This window comes from Bicyclus anynana, chromosome 12, assembly GCF_947172395.1.
Source record: "Bicyclus anynana chromosome 12, ilBicAnyn1.1, whole genome shotgun sequence".
Classification (NCBI taxonomy): domain Eukaryota; kingdom Metazoa; phylum Arthropoda; class Insecta; order Lepidoptera; family Nymphalidae; genus Bicyclus; species Bicyclus anynana.
In genome coordinates, this window is record NC_069094.1 from 5,662,752 (window position 1) to 5,683,293 (window position 20,542).

At 33.4% G+C, this 20,542-nt stretch overlaps 3 protein-coding genes across 3 annotated transcripts in view; 2 read left to right on the forward strand and 1 right to left on the reverse strand.

The window, feature by feature from the left end:
- The window catches only part of LOC112051728 (uncharacterized), a 28,916-nt gene extending 18,842 nt beyond the window's left edge, over positions 1–10,074 (forward strand). Inside the window, exons 4-7 of the mRNA XM_024090508.2 lie at positions 476–612; positions 3,959–4,112; positions 6,737–6,803; positions 7,471–10,074. Coding sequence (XP_023946276.1) covers positions 476–612; positions 3,959–4,112; positions 6,737–6,803; positions 7,471–7,476 — 364 coding nt within the window. The 3' untranslated portion in view covers positions 7,477–10,074. The remainder of the gene's footprint in view (positions 1–475; positions 613–3,958; positions 4,113–6,736; positions 6,804–7,470) is intronic.
- Positions 10,060–15,451, reverse strand: LOC112048116 (CDGSH iron-sulfur domain-containing protein 2 homolog). The gene is made up of 3 exons (XM_024085497.2): positions 15,208–15,451; positions 13,768–13,976; positions 10,060–12,533 (listed from the first exon to the last, which is right to left on the reverse strand). Exons 1-3 carry the CDS (start codon positions 15,302–15,304, stop codon positions 12,441–12,443), a joined length of 399 nt encoding a protein of 132 aa, XP_023941265.1. The 5' UTR covers positions 15,305–15,451; the 3' UTR covers positions 10,060–12,440.
- A 1,562-nt stretch (positions 15,452–17,013) lies between these two features.
- The window catches only part of LOC112048131 (PH and SEC7 domain-containing protein), a 68,234-nt gene continuing 64,705 nt past the window's right edge, over positions 17,014–20,542 (forward strand). The window contains exon 1 of the mRNA XM_024085529.2: positions 17,014–17,330. Within this exon, the coding sequence (XP_023941297.2) occupies positions 17,196–17,330 (135 nt within the window). The 5' untranslated portion in view covers positions 17,014–17,195. The remainder of the gene's footprint in view (positions 17,331–20,542) is intronic.

Genomic DNA, 20,542 nt, shown 5'->3' on the forward strand with positions numbered 1-20,542 from the left:
GATTTTACAACTTAAATTAAATAGATTGTGGTTGATTTGATAGATGTAGGCTATTTAAAATTTTTAGTATGAACCAATATATAAAATAAACTTAAAAATACAATAATTAATCAGTCAGTATCGATTAACCTTCCTACTATAAATATATATATGCTATAAACGCAATAGCTTGTATGGATGATTGTATGCATGTTTATTTCGATGTTAGTTTGGATGTTTGTTACTCTTTAAAGCCGCAACTACTGAACCGTTTTGGCTGACATTTGGAATGGAAATAGATTTTACTCTGGATTAACAAATAGGTTACTTTTCATCCCGGAAAATCCATGGTCCTCGAGTAATTCGAGTCGCGTGCGTCCGCTAATTATCTATAATGCCCTCCAACCAATATTTTCAATGTAGGTACATAATTTGACCTGTTACAGTTAAGTAGGTATAGGTTAGTGTTGTTTGTACATCCATTATTGTTGGTCAGGTCGGAAGTATTCGACATGCTGCACTCGAAGGACGATGAGCAGGATCACGTGGACTTGCTCAGCTTCCCGCAAGACGCGGAGGATGGCAGGGTAGTGGTCCCCATCGTGCCTGACTCGCAAGCAGAATTTCTTCAAGGTAAAAAAATCACTTCACTCATATAAATTACAAAACCGATGGTGCGTTATAGGCCCTCGTGTTACGGTTCGTGCCCGTAAAAATACCTCGTTTATCCTTTTAGACCATCGATTCCCAAAGTGGTCCAGGTGGACCCCCAGGGATCTATGGTAGATTTGGCGGAGGTCTACGTTGACGTGGCATAAAAATGGGGGTTCACGATTTGTAAGCGTGTGTGGTCGGTGGTCCACGAAAATTTTTCTTGTTTCATACTGAAAGGAAAGTTTTCTAAATCAAAAGAAACAATTATTTGTGAATTGATTGCTTGTGAATTCAAGATATCCCCTTTGAACAATGGAACCCTTATGGAACAAGGGCCCGGGACCTGACGGGATTCCATCCTCATTTATCAAAAGCTGCAGTAAGGAACTAGCACTACCTTTATCGTTAATTTTTAATAAATCTCTAAGTACTGGTTGTTTTCCTGAATCATGGAAAATTGCTAATGTGATCCCAATTTTCAAAGCTGGTACTAAAACGGAATGTTGTAATTATCGCCCAATATGCATATTAAACTGCGTCGCAAAAATTTTCGAGAGCATTGTTTATGATTATATTTATTATTTATTTAAGCCACTAATAGCAACGCAGCAGCATGGGTTTGTTAAAAATAAATCGACTGTTACTAATCTTGTGGAATATTCAAACTTTTTAATAGATTGTTTAGATAAAAAGAAACAGGTGGATGTAGTATATACTGATTTTCAAAAGGCTTTCGACAAAGTTAATCATCGTTTACTTTTCCAAAAACTTGAAAATTATGGAGTTCATGGTGATTTGCTCAGGTGGATCATATCATACGTCACTAACAGATCTCAAATTGTTGCGGTGAATGGTTTTCTTTCAAACCCGATAACTGTGCCATCCGGAGTTCCACAGGGTTCGCATCTTGGCCCTTTGCTCTTTGTAATATTTATAAATGATATTACTTCAATTGTTAAAAATAAATGCCTCCTTTACGCAGATGATTTAAAGATATTTTGTGCTATCAATAATGTTCAAGATTGCACATCACTACAGGCCGATCTTGATTCTGTCAATCTGTGGTGTAAACAAAATGACATGTTCCTTAACGTAAGCAAATGTTTCGTGTCCGTCTTTACAAAAAAACATAATAAAATCAAATTTGACTACCACATAAACAACGATATTCTATCATGTAAGGAAAGTGCTAAAGATCTAGGTATAACTTTTGATACAGCTTTAACATTCAAGCTACACATAAATAACATTATCACGAAGGCCAACCAAATGATGGGATTTATTTTCAGGATTACCAAAAACTTTAAAAACCCGTTAAGTATTTTGCATCTCTACAAGAGTCTTATTCGAAGTGTCTTTGAGTATGGTTCCCCAGTTTGGTCTCCTTATCAAAAAACTTATGTAGATTCAATTGAGTCTGTGCAAAGACGATTTTTAAGAATACTGTTTTATAAATTCAAAAGGGAATTGATTAACCTTTCTTATGCTGACAAACTAAAGTACGTTAAACTAGATTATCTGTATATTCGACGTAAGCTTTCTGACTTGATATTACTTCACAAAATTATTAACAATGAGACTGACACCTCAATTTTATCAAAAATTAGCATTAATTGCAAAGTACCCAGTCGCTCAGTTCGCAAGTACAACGTATTTCCTACACCTTGCTGCCGTACTAAAGTTGCTAGCCATTCCTCCATTAATCGAATTTGTAACCTATTTAATTCTCTGCATCAAAATAATAAAGACATCAACCTTTTTAATTCTAAAACGATCTGCTTTCGTCGTAACGTTATAAACTCCCTGCGCAGGGAAGTTAATGATTAAGTGTAGGTACTACTTTATTTTTTATTATTTTTTTTTTTTATATTAATTTGCTCTTTCTTCTTATAAATTTTTGCTTTCTTTATTTGTTTTATTTTTTGTGTTAATTTGTTTTATTTTTTATTTTTTGTGTTAATTGTAGTTTTTATTGTTTTATAGTGTTTTGTTTTTTCTACTTATATCCTAGAATTTCTGTGTCCACTGTACAAGCCAATTATTGATGTTTATGTTTTAAATCTGTATTTCCTGTATTACCATTTTTTTATTATTTTATGTAAATTATTTTGTGTGCATAAATGTTGTTGGCCTGTTTAAATAAATAAAAATAAATAAAAATAAAAAAAATATCAAAAAATTAAAGTTGGCTACAATAACTTATTGCCTGGACAATTTTAGAGTGACTCTATATCATCCACCCACAATCAATTATGTAATTAATTAACAGTAATCAATTCTCACTATATTTTTTTTACTTATTATTATTTAAATCAACGATCTAACGCGTTTAAAAAAAGATTCCGACAAATTGATAACCTCCTCCTTTTTTGAAGTCGTTTTAATACTGTTTTTAATTTAAAAACGATCTACTTCGCTCATACTCTGCTTCGGTCGTAACGATATCAATTCCCGGCGTTGTTAGGTATTTATCCTATATGTATATAACAAAACATCTGTATTTCTGATTTAATTTTTAACCGACTTCCAAAAAGGAGGAGGTTCTACGTTACTTCTGTTCTGCTACCTTCTGATCAGTTTGAAGGCGGTGCCAAGCCAGTGATGTTTTAATTCAAACCGTTTCTGAAAGAACTACATAATTTTATTTAATTTAAACGGCTTGAATTAAAACACTGCTGGCTTGGCACCGCCTTCAAACTGGTCAGAAGGAAGCACATAGGTAAGATGTTAATTCTTGCTTTTTATTTTAGGTTAATTTTAGAGTTGGAAGTCGGTTGAATTTTTTTTATTAATTTTTTTTGTTATCATACGTTAATTATATTGTATGCACAAATGTTGGCCTGTCTAAATAAACTCAGGAAATGTAAAATATATCGCTTTAAATATTATCGAGTATTGGATCTTCCAATTGTTGTTATCGCACTTCCTTATTCATTTATGTTGGTTCTTAATAATTTATTAGTGGATTCGATGTATAAGAATTTACATATATGCCAAAGTTTACCCAAAGTGTTGGTATTATTTTAACGTATCTCGACTTTTCCCATCTTCCTATACATATATCAGGAACTTCTAATGAGTTAGAAACGTTTTTTTGTCATGACTTCATTATTTTTAGAATTTAAACTATCGTGAGTGTTTTTCATATTAATTTATTGTAAAACACGGATAAAACAACGTCGGACTCGGAGTATGGCCGACTAGTTTCTACCCCACACGGGGCCCTTACTCATGAGCCGGTTCTTGCAACGCAGCGTAAGCTAAACTCATATTATTTTGTTCCACATCGCAAATAATAATCATTGTTCTACAATTCACACAACAGCAGAAGAACCAGTCCGCAAAGACTCACAGCGGCTGCAGTACGAAGCAGCAGGCGGCGAGCCAATCGGCTTGGCGGCCGGTGTCATGGTGGCCGTCACTTGCAGCATCGTCGCTCTCGCTTACACCGGCCTCATTGTCTGGAGACGGATATACATGTGAGTTTGAAGTTTGACGACGTCCGTGGCGCAACGGTATGCGCTGTAGATTTACTAGACGCAGGCCGGTTAATAAAATACTCGGGAGTTACTCGGCCGAGTACTCGGTTGAAAAAAAATTGAACCGAGTAAAACTCGGTACTCGTTATTCGGCAAAAGTGTTACTCGGCGCATCTCTATTAATTATGAAGTACGTACTTACTTACCCTATTTAAGTAATGCACCAATTGGTTTTCTATAGATTGTTTATACCTTAATTAGATATCGGTATACCCTATCTACCCACTTACTATAAGTTTTTGTAAGTTTGAAAAAAATAATGGATAGTAAAGTAAACCTAAATCAAAATTGTATTATACGAATAACATTAATAAAACCGGACCACACAACAAAACATAAAATCATTCGTGAATCATGACCGTAGTTTGATGCACATATAAATAAAAGGGCAATGTTGTAAATCGCTGCAGGGGTTCCCATAAAGGTTGTAGTCGTATTTACAGTTTTCTTATTAGGTTTTTGAGTAACGAGTAAAGTTTATTTAGTGGCTTCTCCTCAGACCAACTATTGTATAGGACCTGCCTCGCTAGGTGTTACTTTTCTGTCAAAGTATATGATCAATGATCTAATGCGATTATAAAAGCTGTCTCTATAGAATCGATGTTAAATAGTTGTAATCGTGTTTGTCGGTTAACTCCGTAAAAATACCTTTTTGTGTAGTTGAATAGTGTAAAAAACGGACAAAATCTTCTAGTTTATTACAAGATATATACCAAATCTAAGATCGGTTATCCTGAAAATGACAGACAATTTTGTTTGTGACTATGAGTGCGATACAGGCCCTTCTATAATTGGTCTGAGGGCTTCTCGATCTCGAACGCGAAGCCTTGGCGCGGCTGTGAGAGTAACTTGATACGGTGTTCCTTCGGGCGCGTAGGAAGCGGTCAAGTGAGACGGAAACGCATTGTGGTGTTGAGTGCACACTGCACACTGCGAGCAGTGGGAATAAAACCTGATGTTGAATATTATTTTTGTATGCTCACCTTTTTAGGGTTCCGTACGGACGTAGTACCAAAACGGAACCCTTATTTAATATTCAATTTTAATCAAGTTCACCGGCAGTAAATGATTTTTTTTTATTCATAATGCGCTCGACTACAATCATGCCTGGTGGAAAGCAATGATGAGGTCTAGGTTAGAGCGCGCTTGCCTAGAAAATGCCTTGTCGCGACAGAGTAACATTTAAAACTAAATTATGTCTGTTTGTTCTGCCTTATCTTATTAACATCTAGCAGAACCCTGCGGGTTCTTAGTGTAGTTCCTATTCCCGTGGCAATACGGGGATGAAATGAAATGCGTGGATTCGGTAATCCACGCATCTGTTATTAGGTACCTACCTGACAGAGGGCAATGTATTATGCCATTAGTTATTAATTATTATGTAATTATTCTTTTATTACCTACCGTGTAGTCTCAATCTGAGGCCTTATTACCAATTTGATCTAACAAAACACGAAACGAATTGAGATGTGAGTCATTTAACGTTAGATACATTAAAAAACAATAAAATATTAAATACCTGCACGGTTTTAATGAGATTTTGGGGAATTTCCGGTCTCTAGCTCTTCGCTGAGCATTTTTAAATCAATAAGCTACATTTCAATACAATTCATATATATTTGGACGGTTTATATAGGGTTGGTACCTTCGAAACCAATCTTCATGTTCTTCACAAATTGACTAACTTTTAAAAATGAGGTAGGTATGGCTTAGTCTATTAATAAGCCATGGATTCACGGTGCGGGTGCAGATCTATCGAGTGTGTATGTGTGACAGAAAACTCCGAGTAGAGCCTGGGAATTGTGGCACAGTGTAGGGTTTTTTTTTATTTTTTTACGAGTTAGTCTATGACTACAATCTCACCTGGTAAGCGATGCTGCAATCTAAGATGGAAGCGGGCTAATTTGTTAGAAGTAGTACGAAAATCCACATCCCTTTCAGTTTCTACTCGACGTACCGGAACGCTACATCGCTTGGCGGTACGTCTTTCCCGGTAGGGTAGTAACTAGCTACGGCCGAAGCCTCCCATCAGCCAAGGTTAAATAGTGCTAACTGCTAACATGCGAGATTATCGCGATGGTCGCATGTTAGCATTAAAGGAGATCCTTTAAAACAGGTCAACTGATTGATATCTTAGTATAATGTCTTTGTTCGAGTCTAGCTACTGAAAGATTTAGAGCTTCATATACTAGACAGGGAGAACAACAGGAGCGTAGAAGAGGAGTGTTAATCAATTGTCAAGGAATTCCTTAACCCTACATCCATTGGTCAAAAGTTCTGGACTTTGCTCGGAGGTTTTCTCTCTACCACGCGATTGACCCGGCACCAGCACGTTGAATCCATGGATTGCTAAGATATTCGTCTCTCTCTGGACCTTTGAAACCTGCTATCTTCCAAAACCAAACTCTGTAATTGGCTACCATACTTTCCTATGATAGAGAATTTTTTTAAACAAATTTATATAGATAGGTACCTTCTTTTTGCAAATATTTTTTTTTCCGGATCTGACGAGGAGAGTCTGACGTTGATATTTCTGGGTTAATAAATCATATATTTGTTTACAGAAAGAGAAATGGCCTTAAGCATGAACTCCTACGGAACGAAGAGGCTGTCGCAGAAACAAGAATTGAGGTAAAATTAATATCTATTACCTACTTATTATTATTTATTCTCCAGGGTAATTCTATTAAACATAATTGAATTAGGTTTTATGGTCTATATCTCCTTGTCCGTGGCACAGTGGTGTACGCGGTGGATTTACAAGACGGAGGTCCTGGGTTCGATCCTCGGTTGGGCCGATTGAGTTATTCTTAATTGGTCGAGGTCTGGCTAGTGGGAGGCTTCGGCCTTGGCTAGTTGCCACAAGCGATTAAGCATTCCGGTACGATGTCGTGTACTGCTCCGCGGTGGTACCTACCTACAGCCTACAGTGGTACAGAGTCCTATTATGCCAAGTAAGCCCTTGACTACAATCTCACCTGATGGTAAGTGATGATCCAATCTAAGATGGAAGCGGGCTAACTTGTTAGGAGGATGAAAATACATACCACTTTCGGTTTCTACACGAGATCGAACTTTTCAGTTGGGAAGTTGGTCAGTTTTACACACTGTGCCTTAGAGACCACGTCAGACCATCAGAGCTGGTCATAATGATCTGATATAGAGTCTGATGCAGCAGCATGGTGGGTCGAAGCTCCAAATTACTTTTTCTGTAAGTAATAGGTCAGCCATGTAGCTATCCATATATGCTGATGCTGATAAGGATGACTGTTAACTTATTTTCGTTTTATTTTTCCAGTTGTGACCATAACGGGGCCGAGCACTTGAAAAATCTGCGATAATAGTATCAAGACTGACTTTTGATAACATATAACACTGCTTAGATAAATTTAGATGGAATCTCGACACATACAGAAAGTATCTAATCATGCTATTTGTGTGATATGGTAGTACAGCATGGGCCTATTAAATTGTATATTGCGTACGATATAACTTAGTCCACTTTTAAACAAAGATTTCATCTGTCAGATATGTCACTAATTCGTCGAAACTGAGGTGCAAAGTCAGCTAATTGTCTTAATTTCATTTAGTCGCGTAGTAAATAGATAACGAAAGTTATATAAACAACCTAGCGGACGCCCGCGACTTCGTCCGCGTAGAAATTAGTTTTTTACAAATCCCTCGGCAACCGTGAATTTTTTCGGGATGAAAAAGGCCTATGTGTTAATCCAGAGTAAAATGTATTTCCATTTCAAATTTCAGTAGTAACGGCGTTAAAGAGAAACAAACATCCAAACGTCCATACAAACTTTCGCGTTTATAATATTAGTAGGAAATAGGATAAAACCTACACAAATATTGTATACAATGTCTAGTTGTGTGTTCAGGTGTAAAATCAATATACTCGTAAATATAGTATAACATCTATAGATATGTTCAGCTACTCAACTGATCGCATATTTGTACAATTTTGCGTTTACCTACATAATATATTTATGTTTAAATAGTATTAATACTTCCTTTCCTTTACTTCTTAACTTAATGTACGCGACTTACTACACAAAGGGAGAAGTGGCGAATGCTCGTGAGGCGTATTACATCTGCCTCCAACACGTCCTAAAGACCACGACCGCTCTGTCAAGAGCGCAGCGACAAAGAAAGAAGAAGAAGAATACTTCCTGAACACACAACTCGACATTGTAGACAATATTTAGGTATGCATTATTTGTTTAAATAACTTTCTTTGTTTACTATGCGACTAATTAGCCACTTTTGTTCGCCTCAGTTTCAACGCGTTAGTAACATAATAATCTATACTAATATTATAAAGCTGAAGAGTGTTTGTTTGATTGAACGGGCTAATCTCAGAAACTACTGGTCCGATTTGAAAAATTCTTTCTGTGTTAGATAGGCCATTTATCGAGGAAGACTAGAGGCTATATATTATCCCCGTATTCCTATGGGAACGGGAACCACGCGGGTGAAACTGCGCGGCGTCAGCTAGTTAATATTATAAAATCTTTGGATTTGCGACTGCGCTGCTGTGGAATGACATTTGTCTATGACTCTTCAGGAAATACGTCATTTGGTCGCATGTTAGGCTTACTGGAATAGATTTAATACGTATATCATTATCCAATTAATATTATTATTTATAATATATTAGGCATACAGATGATATAATTAATGTAGTAAAAAATTCTCAAACATTAGAGGTATCAAACAAAGATATAATGGTCTGTTTAATTTAAAAGATCTGATATTTCAAATACTATTTTTTTTAATTAATTTAATAATGAATGGCGTGGACCGCCTGTGCCATATTTTTCGAAACATCACTAAATGGGAAATAGTCATCGTGAAACTTGCAAGTATTATTGGCATGTGTATTTATTTTATAAGATTTAAATCGTTAGATGTACCGTCAATGGAATGGCCATCATTCGGCCATAAAACGTATATGTTAACGTTAAATTGTAAAATACGTTAGTTTATAATCTCACTCGTGATATTATAATCTAAAGTCATATTGTAAACTGCAAATAATGATTACAATTTAACGTGTTATTTTGCGGTATATCGAAAATGAAACCGTTGAATTGTCAATCAGGATAAATTTAGCATAGACTTACAAAAATATTTCAGCGGGCATAATAAAAATAGTAAAAAATTACAATTGACAAATCAAAAAAAAAAAAGAAAAAGAAAGAAAATCGGAGGGCGCCAGTGCGTTTCCTAATTTTTTTAAACACTTAATTTTAAACACTGTTCTTCCATTAGTAAAATGTTGTTATTGTTAATTATAAGTATAATTTAGTCAAATCTAAAGTTAGGTTAGGTTAGAACATGACGAAATACTAGTGAATCAATAAATATTATTATATTATGATAATTGCATAATTCTTGAAATATTTTATTTGACTGACATATGTGTTTAATTCCTAACTCTATGGCCACAGAAAGGTCTGCTGTAAGGCCGACCAATCAGGGGCAAATTCGGACAGTTGACGTTTTAAGATTGCAATTTAACGGTTTCACTTCCGATAGATTATAATATACCAAAAAATAACACGTTAAATTGAAATCAGTATTTTCAGTTCACAACATGACGGCAGATTATAATATCACGAGTGAGATTATAAACTAACGTATTTTACAATTTAACGGTAACAAATACATGGCATTGAAAATTAATTATGAAAAATGTTATCAACTTCTGACATCTATGGTAGGCAATCTAACGATTGAAATATTTGCTAACTGACATAATTTATGATTAATTTAGTATATGTCTGTGATGTAATAAACTGTAAGGGATTGTATGTATGAATTATTTTCCAAATGGAAATGTATGAAATTTTTTAAATGAAAAATAAAAATAAATAAATAAAAGCGACACAAATGCAAATTTTATTTACGATTGCCCATTTTATACCAGTAACAACATTCCATAGGTAACACGAAAAATATATGTTAAATATAAAAGTAAAACACAGTTTAAAAAAATGTAGGTAAACATTGTAAATTGAGAACTAAGTTATACTTATCTAAGTGATAACAACACTACAAAATATAAATCCACTTGAAATGGTACTTAAGCGTGTTTTCACGCAAGTGAGGCGTTTGTTCACTCACTTTTGTTCAATTCGTATCTAGAATCTTAAAAATATATGGTAATTTATTAAGAATCTTTCCAATGTATGGTTGATTGTACACCAATCAACTTTGCTGATTCAACTTCGTCATAACTTTTATATATCTACCTAATATACATCGATATTTAAAAGCTATCAACTGAATTCATAAATAAAACGCGTTCTCTGTACAATGGTCATTATTAAAGAATATCAGATAAAGGAGATCGACTATTTTTCATACATTAATGGGCCCAAATTTAATGAATGAACCGTTACAATGTCCAAATTAGTATCATTTAATAAATAATATCAGTTTTAGACTGGTTTAATTTCAGTTTTATTGAAAAATCAAGATATGGGCAATAATTATTATCATCATTATAAAATGCACGGTTTCAAAAACACACATTTCCAAAAAAAAGTTATTATTAAATGAAGAATTTTCCGTAATTTTCTTTGCTGTAAAAAAATGGACCCAAAATGGTCAATCACCCTTCATATGATGTATGTCAATAGACGAATAATAAAATCTGAAATTAATTGCTTACGCTTTTATATTTAAAAAAATAACTTTATTACCTACATATTTAAAAGTCATGTTGCTGCAGATTATGTCTTCTCGCAAATTGGTATGTAGATATGTAGGCTTAGGCCTATTTAATCAATGATGCTGGGCTGAAGCATTAAACTCATTCAAACAATCTAATCTCCCCGAGATAATGACATTTTATTAAAGATTAGGTACTAATAAATTGGTGTTAATTGATTTTCAACTTTATTTCAACACCAACAACATCCATGGCATACTAGACTGAAGTATGATGTCATTTTCTATGCTACTTCTCCCCAGATTAAGCAAACCCTTTTCTAATGTTAGAAACACGAGTAAAATAAGCCGATATCAAATTTTAAAAAAAAAGTTTTATATCATAAAATGTGTACATTTTACGCTTAACAAAGTTTTTTGCTTGTAACATTATAATTACGTATGCCTATGCGGGATTAATATGATGTAACAAATCGATTCAATATATCAAGTGTGCTTATAGCTTTTTCCAATCACAATTTATCACCTGTTTAATTATCTCTACATTGAGGTTTGTATAAGTAGTAGGCCATATGAATTTCTAATGAATCAAATAAGATTTAAAGTTAACAAATACAAAGATTTTCGTTCAGTAGCGTTGTAAAATGTTTTTAAGTACTTTTTATAACATGCAACAAAGAAGAAAAGTACATATTTAAATATTTTTTATAGCGTTTTTTTGGCGACGCCGTTGTACCGTAGCGTTTGTCAACAAAATATTAAAGTTATATTTTTTTTAATTCTTTACAAGTTAACCCTTAGACTATAAATCTCACCTGATGGTAAGTGATGATGCAATCTAATATGAAAATGGGCTGACTTGTTAGGAGGAGGATTAAAACACCCCTTTCGGTTTCTACACAACATTGTACCAGAACGTTAAACGTACGTTACGTTGGCGGTACGTCTTTGCCGGTAAGGTGGTAACTAGCCACGGCCTAACCCTCCCACCAGTCAGACCTGGACCAATTAAGAAAACCTCAATCGCCCCAGCAGGCTATAGTACCCAGGACCTTCGTCTTAATAATTCACCGCACATGCCACTGCGCCACGGAGGCCGTCAATATGAACAAATATAGTATTTTTTTATATAAAGTCCACAAATTTAAAATTACTTACTGTAAATTTATCAACTATGTATATATACTGAATAAACTAACATTAAATCTAGTGTAAATTAAAAAGGGAGGTCAAACAACACTTCAAGGTAATTTAGCCACAATATAACAAAATTGCAGCAATTTTAAAATCACAACTTACATCAAACATTCTTTATTACAAATATTATTTATATTTTTACTCAAGTATAAAATCACTGAATTGGCCAATCAGCCACCACCATTTTTGTTAAAATAAATGATTGGTTGGTATACACGTCTTTATCATAACGCTACATTAAGAAAAAGATAGAACTATTTATTGATAACATTTCAGTATAACTTTTTGGAAAAATACAAAGTTTAATAGAATGTTACTTTTAAAATTCATTACAAATCCAAATGGCCTTGTGTCTATTGCTTGTCTATCTGTTACTTGTTGGTGTGGTTACTTGTTTTCCTTATGTTTAACAACAACTGGACCGGTGTTGTCTCCTGTAGCCTTGTTGTGAGCCCCATGAGCGCCATCGCAGTACGGCCACTGAAGTAACAGAAAACATTTTTATAGGTACTTAAGGAATATTAGTTCCAAACATCAACATTAACAACACATATTTGGCCCACTTTTGGGCACGAGTCTCCTCTTAAATTGAGAGGATTTAGGCTAATAGTCTACTACACTGGGCCTATGCGGATTGGCAGATTTCACACATAGAGAAATAAACAGTATATTCAGGTATGCAGATTTTTTCATGATGTTTTTCTTTTTTCCTTCCCCGTTTGAGACATGTGATATTTAATTTCTTAAAATGCACATAACTGAAAACTGATGCATGGCCCAGACGGATTTGAATCTTCACCCTAGGCTATTACACCTCTCCAATATCTATTAATCATTCAAATACATAGAACAACATACCATTGATTGAGACTGGACATCAGTTATAAAATAATTTAAAGGTAGGTATTCTCCACCATTCTAGTGTTTGTATTTGTTACAGATTGATTAGTGAATTAAGTTGTCCTGACAAATATTATGTATCAGAACCTATGTTCAACATTGAATTTATTATTTTTTTAATTTACTTCTGAGTTTATTTACTAAAAAATTAATTTATATTATATATTTGCAATAAAACATTCTCAATATGACTTTGCATACAACAAACTCCATTGCAATTAAAACAAATACAAGTACATTCATATTAATATTCTACACATCTGCTATGAGTATGCTGATAACAATGTATGTCACAGCATTAACTAGATCTTATGATAACAACATAATAAAAATGGTCGTAAACTTTGCGAGGCTGTTTGTGTTATAATGCTACTGACTGTAAATATTGCTGGAATTATTTTAATGAAACTTTACGACAATACAGCTTATAAATTAAACTAGATAACTGGCAGACTGTTATTTTTATAACAGGAAATTTATAATTAATATAATTAATTATCATCATAATTTGTAGGTCTCTATCAGTCTGTATAATCCTGGTATATTTATAGTATTGAAGTAGTCTTTATAATAGTAGGGGAGCCGAAGAGGGGGTTTTTGCAGTTACTTGAGCGCTGCAGATGAACATATGGGAGTATACCTTGCACATTGTTGATTACCTCCACCAAGTAGGAGCACTTAATATTAGTAGGTTTGTAGCTTAAAAAGTATATAACCTTTTATTCTTCCTATGATTTAATCTACCAAATGCAATGACGCTTTAGTAACTGCAAATTTAGCATCCCGGTCTCCCCTACTATAATGTGATACTTACATTTTTACTCCTCCAACATCTGCACAATGAAACCTTCTCAGTGATGTCCTCAATGTCAATGAAGTCTACAACTTTATTGATGTCCTTTCTGATGCCAGGGTTCACCTGTCCATTGCCAGCTTCGTTGGCTTTCTTGATTGTGATATAAGAGTAATATGATATGACACCAATAGCCACAGTTGGAGGGACTAGGGCTAACCAATCGCGGACTGAAAATTAAATAATAAAATAAAATTACTTAATCTTCTTTTTTAAGTGACATTATATTTTTTAGGTGATTTGTAATAGATTTTTACTATTAGAAATAATAAGGTTAATTATATATTCCACCAGCTTTTTTATTGAATAGAAGAAAAACTTGTGAAAGTTCATTATGATAATTACTATTATCAGCATAAAACCGACGAGCCCAAGTTACACTGTTAAAAGTAAAACAGAAAATCCTTTTTGCACATTCCACCCTTCTCTCTAAAACCTGAGCATCATCAAGTATTTTTTCCCTTCTCTCCAAAACCTGAGCATCATCAAGAGATTATTGACTGTACAAGATTCTGTTGCAAAGTGTTGCTCTCAACTTGAGCCTCATACTATATAAATTTTCAATAAAATTGATATTGCCCTTATCTAATCAATAGTGAAATAACTGAACAAAAACCTAATAATCTAATTGATTAATTCACTTATTTAATCAATAAAAGCTTATTATGTTTTCTTTCGAGAAGAGTTTGTATTGAATTTATTACATGCTAGATCAACAATAGTTTCAACATTGCAACTCACCATAGAGACATTTTGTTTTTGTCTGTATAAAAGCATAAAACTAAATAAACAAACAACATGAACTAATATAGTTTGCAGTATTTTCACTTACTTAAGTTTAATTGCTTGAGAAGAGAATAAGCTAGATTGTAATTAATTTTATAAAAAATAAAGAATTTAAATGTACTTAAAACTTATTCTCAATATAAGCCATATTCCTCATTTAATGTTTTAATTGATAAGAGTTTTGCAAACATAGCATGCAATCAAATATTTATAAATGCAGCATTGTTACTGAGTAACAGTAAGATTGTAACACCATGGTTACTTGAAAGTATGTCAATGGCCTTGATACTTCTGTGTAATTTTTTTATGATTTAATAGAGGTATTGTAACCAAGTGACATAACATGTAACAAACATTTATTTTAACTAATTAATCCAATTGATAAAAGCTTGTAAGTAGATACAAAACATTTTTAATAAATGACAATAACCTAATTCTAATTACTAATAAGAAGTAACATAAGCATTTAATTTCTTATTATAAACACGTCTTAAATAAATCTGTAAAGCGCAAAGCAAACAGCTAAACAAACTTTTAAAATATGTGTAACAAAACTATATACATAAGCGTGTTAGTAATTATCGAGTGAATAAGGAAAATCTATAGAAAACTCACATCCCAGTCTGAACCAGCCTCCGAAAGAATCCGGGATTGGTAAGCTCGCTAAATAATTTGGGATGGTAACTTTTACAATGTTTGACACGAAATACATTTTTTACAATGAAATTTAAAAACACACGAGTTATACAACAAGACGGCTATATAATAACGTGAAACTTGAAATCTATAATCTTGAAAATAAAATCAAGCACCTGCTGCACAAATTAATTTTGGTTTTAGTTGTGACACTGGCATGTTACATTGACAAATGACAATTGACAGTTGGACATATTGTCGGTTGACAGCTGACGAAGTGACATTGACATAATAATTTTATTTGTCAGTCGGTCCTAAAGCGGAGTATAGACTTCGTAGTTTTTTTTTTTAATGGAGTGATCGTCATCATTATCATCATCAGCATGGCACTATCGAGGCTGGTTCAAAAGAACATACAAGAAACATAAGCTGAACTAATCATAATAGCTCAACAAACCAAGTGGAATGGTGGCAAAAATACTGGCTGCATAGTGCATTTTATAATTGCACAGCTAGGCTGATCCTTTACACAAAAAACATTTTTCAAGTTTTTATAGGTATTAAGACTTTGTTCACATTTTCAATGTACACACATTCACGTCAATTTACAGATTTCTAGTAGTAATAGTCTCTGCGCTAAACCGCGGACGGATGGGCGGACAGATGGACATGACGAAACTATAACGGTTCATTTTGGATCCTCTGTTATCAGTTGAGGCAACTAACCGCGGTAAAATCATTCAGAGAATTTTTCGGTCTTGATTCCCTTGATTTCCCATATATGACACGAAGTCAATGTATCAATGCAAGTAGCTTTCCACGTTAACGCTACCCCATTTCCCAGGTGAACCAGCGTTATTTATTCATCAGGTATATTTTCATCATCCCAGCAGCTTTCCAGATGGCTCGATTAGCACTGGAATATTAATGGTGGCAAGTGCCCTTTTTAATAAATCGTTAATAAAAAGGGCACTCCGCACTTGCCATTTGGTAACTATGGAGTACTGTACCCGTAGGGTATTTTGGCATGGCCACCATCCAGAAATAGTCTACCGGTACTCAGAGTCTATGAATTCCTTTGTGCCAAGATTTTTAGATGGCAAAGCATGGACCCTGGAGATTGATCTATAGCTTTCTTCGTTATTGTGTCAACATCTGACCTTCAAACTTTAAATCACTGTGGCCTAAATTAGGAATGAAGATACTTAACACTACTTAATACTACGAGTATGCATAGAAGAAAAAAAACTTGAAAGAGCGACAATGGAGATTTTTCACGCCGATTCTATCCTATTTAACCGGTAAAGTAGCTTGGTTCCAAGATTTTTCCTAGTTTCACTATATATCAAAACAAAATTTTGTTCAAATAGAAAGGCACCAAATTGTTTACTCCCAAACGAATAATAAAGAAATGTTTATTCACACAAAGTGTACATTGTGCTTAAAATAAGCATAGACACCAGTGAGTCAGAATCTCCAAGCAATAGTATCCTCTGATAAGATTGATATAATTTCAGAACATCATGCATTTTTTTTAGATACCTATTATAAATATAATTTTTAAGAAAACGTACAATGTTCCCTGTTTGTGTTCACCATGAGCGTATCGGTCGGTCATTATTATATTTAAAATTATACGAATATGTTTTTTTTGTAAGTTTCCAAATAAAGTATCTGCGAATCTCGAATAAATTAGGTACTATAAATCCTCCGAGTCCAATAGTGACTCCGCCTCTGGCTGTGGCCTTCGGGCTCCGACTCTATTCCATAGCCAATTAAAATTTAAATATTATCTGTAGTTGTGTCTCCGTTTTGCTGGGTGCGTTTGATATCGTACGTTGTAATTATGAATCTTTTCATCGGTTTAATTGAGTAATATTCATTACGTTTGTAGTTATTAAAAGTTAATAAAGTGGTAGTAGTGAAATCCTTCTGAGGATATTAACCAATGCTGCTGTATACTGAATATGGCTGACGAAAGACTAGTGGTCCTGAATCGTTGTGACAACTTGGGATTTGGATTTTCTTTGCTCGGCGAAGCCGGTTTGCCACATATTATTTACGAAATCGAAGAAAATTCTCCTGCAGCTCGAAGTGGCGAGGTAAGATAGTATAAGTTATATACTTAGGCTTCACTTGGAAGCTACATTCGAAATTCCTTAATGTATTTAAACATAAACTGCTCAAATGAAACATAAGCTTTAGTTTATTTTTTTGCATTTCGGTCTTTATTGTGCTCAAAATATAATATAAAGCCCACTATGTGTATACCCATGCAGACTAAGTTAACATGTTGAGAGGGTGTGAACAAAATTGCATTGCCACTTTTTGTTAAACAGTAGGTAACAAACTGATATTTTCAATGACACATTCTTACCACTCAATTGTACATATATGTATTAGGTATGTACATCATAATGCTAAAAAATACATATCTTTATGCTACTGTTTTTTAATAACCGCCTACTAAATTAAATGTACAGTTGTTATTTTTAAACCAATTTAAAAGAGGAAGGTCTAAATCATCTGCATTTTTATAAATACCATATCTTGGAAAAAATATCAATGGTTTTTATTAAAAACATCATCATTAATCATCATTAACAACTCAGCTCACTATTGAGCATGTGTGTCCTCTCAGAATGAGAGGGGTTAGGTTAATAGAACACCACACTGGCCCAATATGGATTAGTATACTTTACACATCATAGAAAATTAACAAAACTCTCAGGTATGCAGGTTTCCTCACAATGTTTTCCTTCACTATTGACTCACTCATGAATTTTTTTAAATGCACATAACTGAATAGATGAATGCACAGACCAGATTTGTTCCTATGCCTTCCAATAGGCAGAGGTCATATCCACTAGACTATCATGGCTCACAACCTTATAGGTCTCCAATAATATTTGATTATCTTATGATTCTCTATTTACTCAAAAATCATTTCTCTGTCCATAAGTGACCTTGAGACTGTCCAACTAATACTGCCCTATACTGGAAATCAATGTTATGCAGATGCAGTTGCAGGTATTATATGAAAGATGAGAGTACTCCAGCTGTTTAAACCATGATGTGTCTGCTTGTGAATATTAATCAATAGGGTAGTTTCAAATCAAATCAATTTTTTTTAATTTTAAGTAGGCTTAGTTTACAAGCTCTTTGAAACCTCAACAGATAATCAGAAATTAATGAAAATGTAATGAATGTAAACCATAGTAAGTATGTATTTTTAAAGAGTAACTGCTGAGTTTATTGTTGGCTCTTCTTAGCAGATCCTGACTTGAAAGCTTGTGGTAGAGTCACTAGTCACTACAAACAGTCAAACGCGGACTGTTTGTAAATTGTACATTTTCAGAAGGCAGGTTCTGCTAAGTTTTCTTTATTTACTAACATTTTGATATAAACTGGTACATAAAATATAGTAGAGGTTTTAGCTGGGGACCTGTTACTATCACATTTATTGACGTGTATTACTTAATAGTTACTTACTTAGCAGATGTTTAATAAATATAAACTACTTACCTCTTTGTCAAATTTTGTCTATGCAAGTCAAGTGGTTTTCAATAATATAGAGTGACCTTTCTCTTTTGTATTAACAATATACTGGTAATATTATCCTGTAAACATATATTAATATTGCTTTTATAATATTGCATGTACACTAAAAGTCATCCAATTTGTGTCATAGTACTACTGGTTAAATGTTGTGTCATTTGTGGAAATAAATAATATCTCTACATTCTGCTAGTCCTAATAATTCTGAGTATGACTAATAACCAGAATTGTAATCACTTGTTCAACAAACATTAAGCATTGTTTATCATACATTTCCCTATTACAAACAAATAAATATTATGTGCATATGATATGTATTTATTGGTCTAAAATCTGGCATTATAAATATATATCCTCATCTGTTATTTATCAGTTATAAGAAATAAATGATAGATAATATGCACAGTGACACATTTCAAATAGGTTACCTAGTTAAATTGTGGCATTATTCAACTGTTTGTATCTTGCATCCCCACAGTTGCAGTCTGAAAGCAGGCAACCCTTATGTTTTAAATTCTGGGTATATTCATTTAATAATCTAAAATGTGGCATTATAAATATAAACCCTCATGTGTTATTCACCAGTTATAAGAAAAACAATGATACATTACACACAGTGACAAGTTACATTTCTTTACTAGCTAAAAAGCTAGTGTACAATTTATTTTAATTAACCAGCTGCAATTTAATTAGGCAACCTATTTGAAATGTGTCACTGTGCATATTAACTATTTGCTATGAGTCTATGTGAATATTTTCTATAATTTATTTCTTATCCCAAATAGATAATAGATGAGAGTATATATTCCTTATGCTAGATCTCATCCTATTAGGACAGACTGAATCATACCAGCCATCTAATATTGAGCTTAAAATAAGTATTACCTTGGTGGAAGTTAAAGTTATCAGCCTTCAGGGTCCTATCAAAATTTGTGTGTCATTTAACAATTAGTTTTACAAGGTTTTATAGTTTAGTATCATATCAACCATACCTTGTACCATAAATATAATATAATCTTTTTTAAATCTATTACTTATTTTTTATCTTCAATCAAAGTTTTTAATTGCTCCCTGATTATACAATAATGTATATTTGACAAATATCAACTTATAAAAAACAGAAACGACTAATGTATTATTTTTGACTACATTCTATAAATGAATAGGATATGAGGGGATTAAACAGGACTAGGGTACTACCTACAGTAGTAGGGGACTAATTTGTTGTTTACTATGATTGATATTAAATAGAGCAATGATCATACTATCGCAAACTGAAACCTGATAGTAAAAGGTGAATGCCCACCAGCCAATACAACAGCAGCCTCAGAAACCCAGATATTCCCCATATAAAAGTATATGGAGATGATAATATGATGTATAATTAAGGATCTGGTTAAATTATTGGCTTAATAAAAGCATGTTTCTTGAAGAAAAAATGTTATTAACCGACTTAATTTTATCACTCTTCCTGCTCAAAAAGTTCGCCAGTGTACCAAAGTGGCAAAGTAACATTAGAAGTTGCAATTTTTATTTGTATTATTTTTTTCTGTTACCAACAACCTTAACAAACAAGATAAAAAAAATAAACAAACAAACCAATACTAAGACTTCAAAAAATTTAAGACTCTGGCTGTATGGTTAACAATCTTTGCTTGTCCCCGTTGGAGAGTAAAGATGAATTATAAATGTTGTAAAACATTGTTTGATGAAGAAATGATTTCATTATTAAAGTAGAATTATCAAGATTTTTTTA

Bases quoted from the DNA above. Each gene is read 5' to 3' on its own strand.
- LOC112048116 (XM_024085497.2), bottom strand. From the start codon at position 15,304: ATGTATTTCGTGTCAAACATTGTAAAAGTTACCATCCCAAATTATTTA. The intron at 13,977-15,207 runs GTGAGTTTTCTA...TTTAATTTTCAG, and splicing joins AGGCTGGTTCAGACTGGGAT to TCCGCGATTGGTTAGCCCTA. The intron at 12,534-13,767 runs GTAAGTATCACA...CTGTTACTTCAG, and splicing joins GATGTTGGAGGAGTAAAAAT to TGGCCGTACTGCGATGGCGC.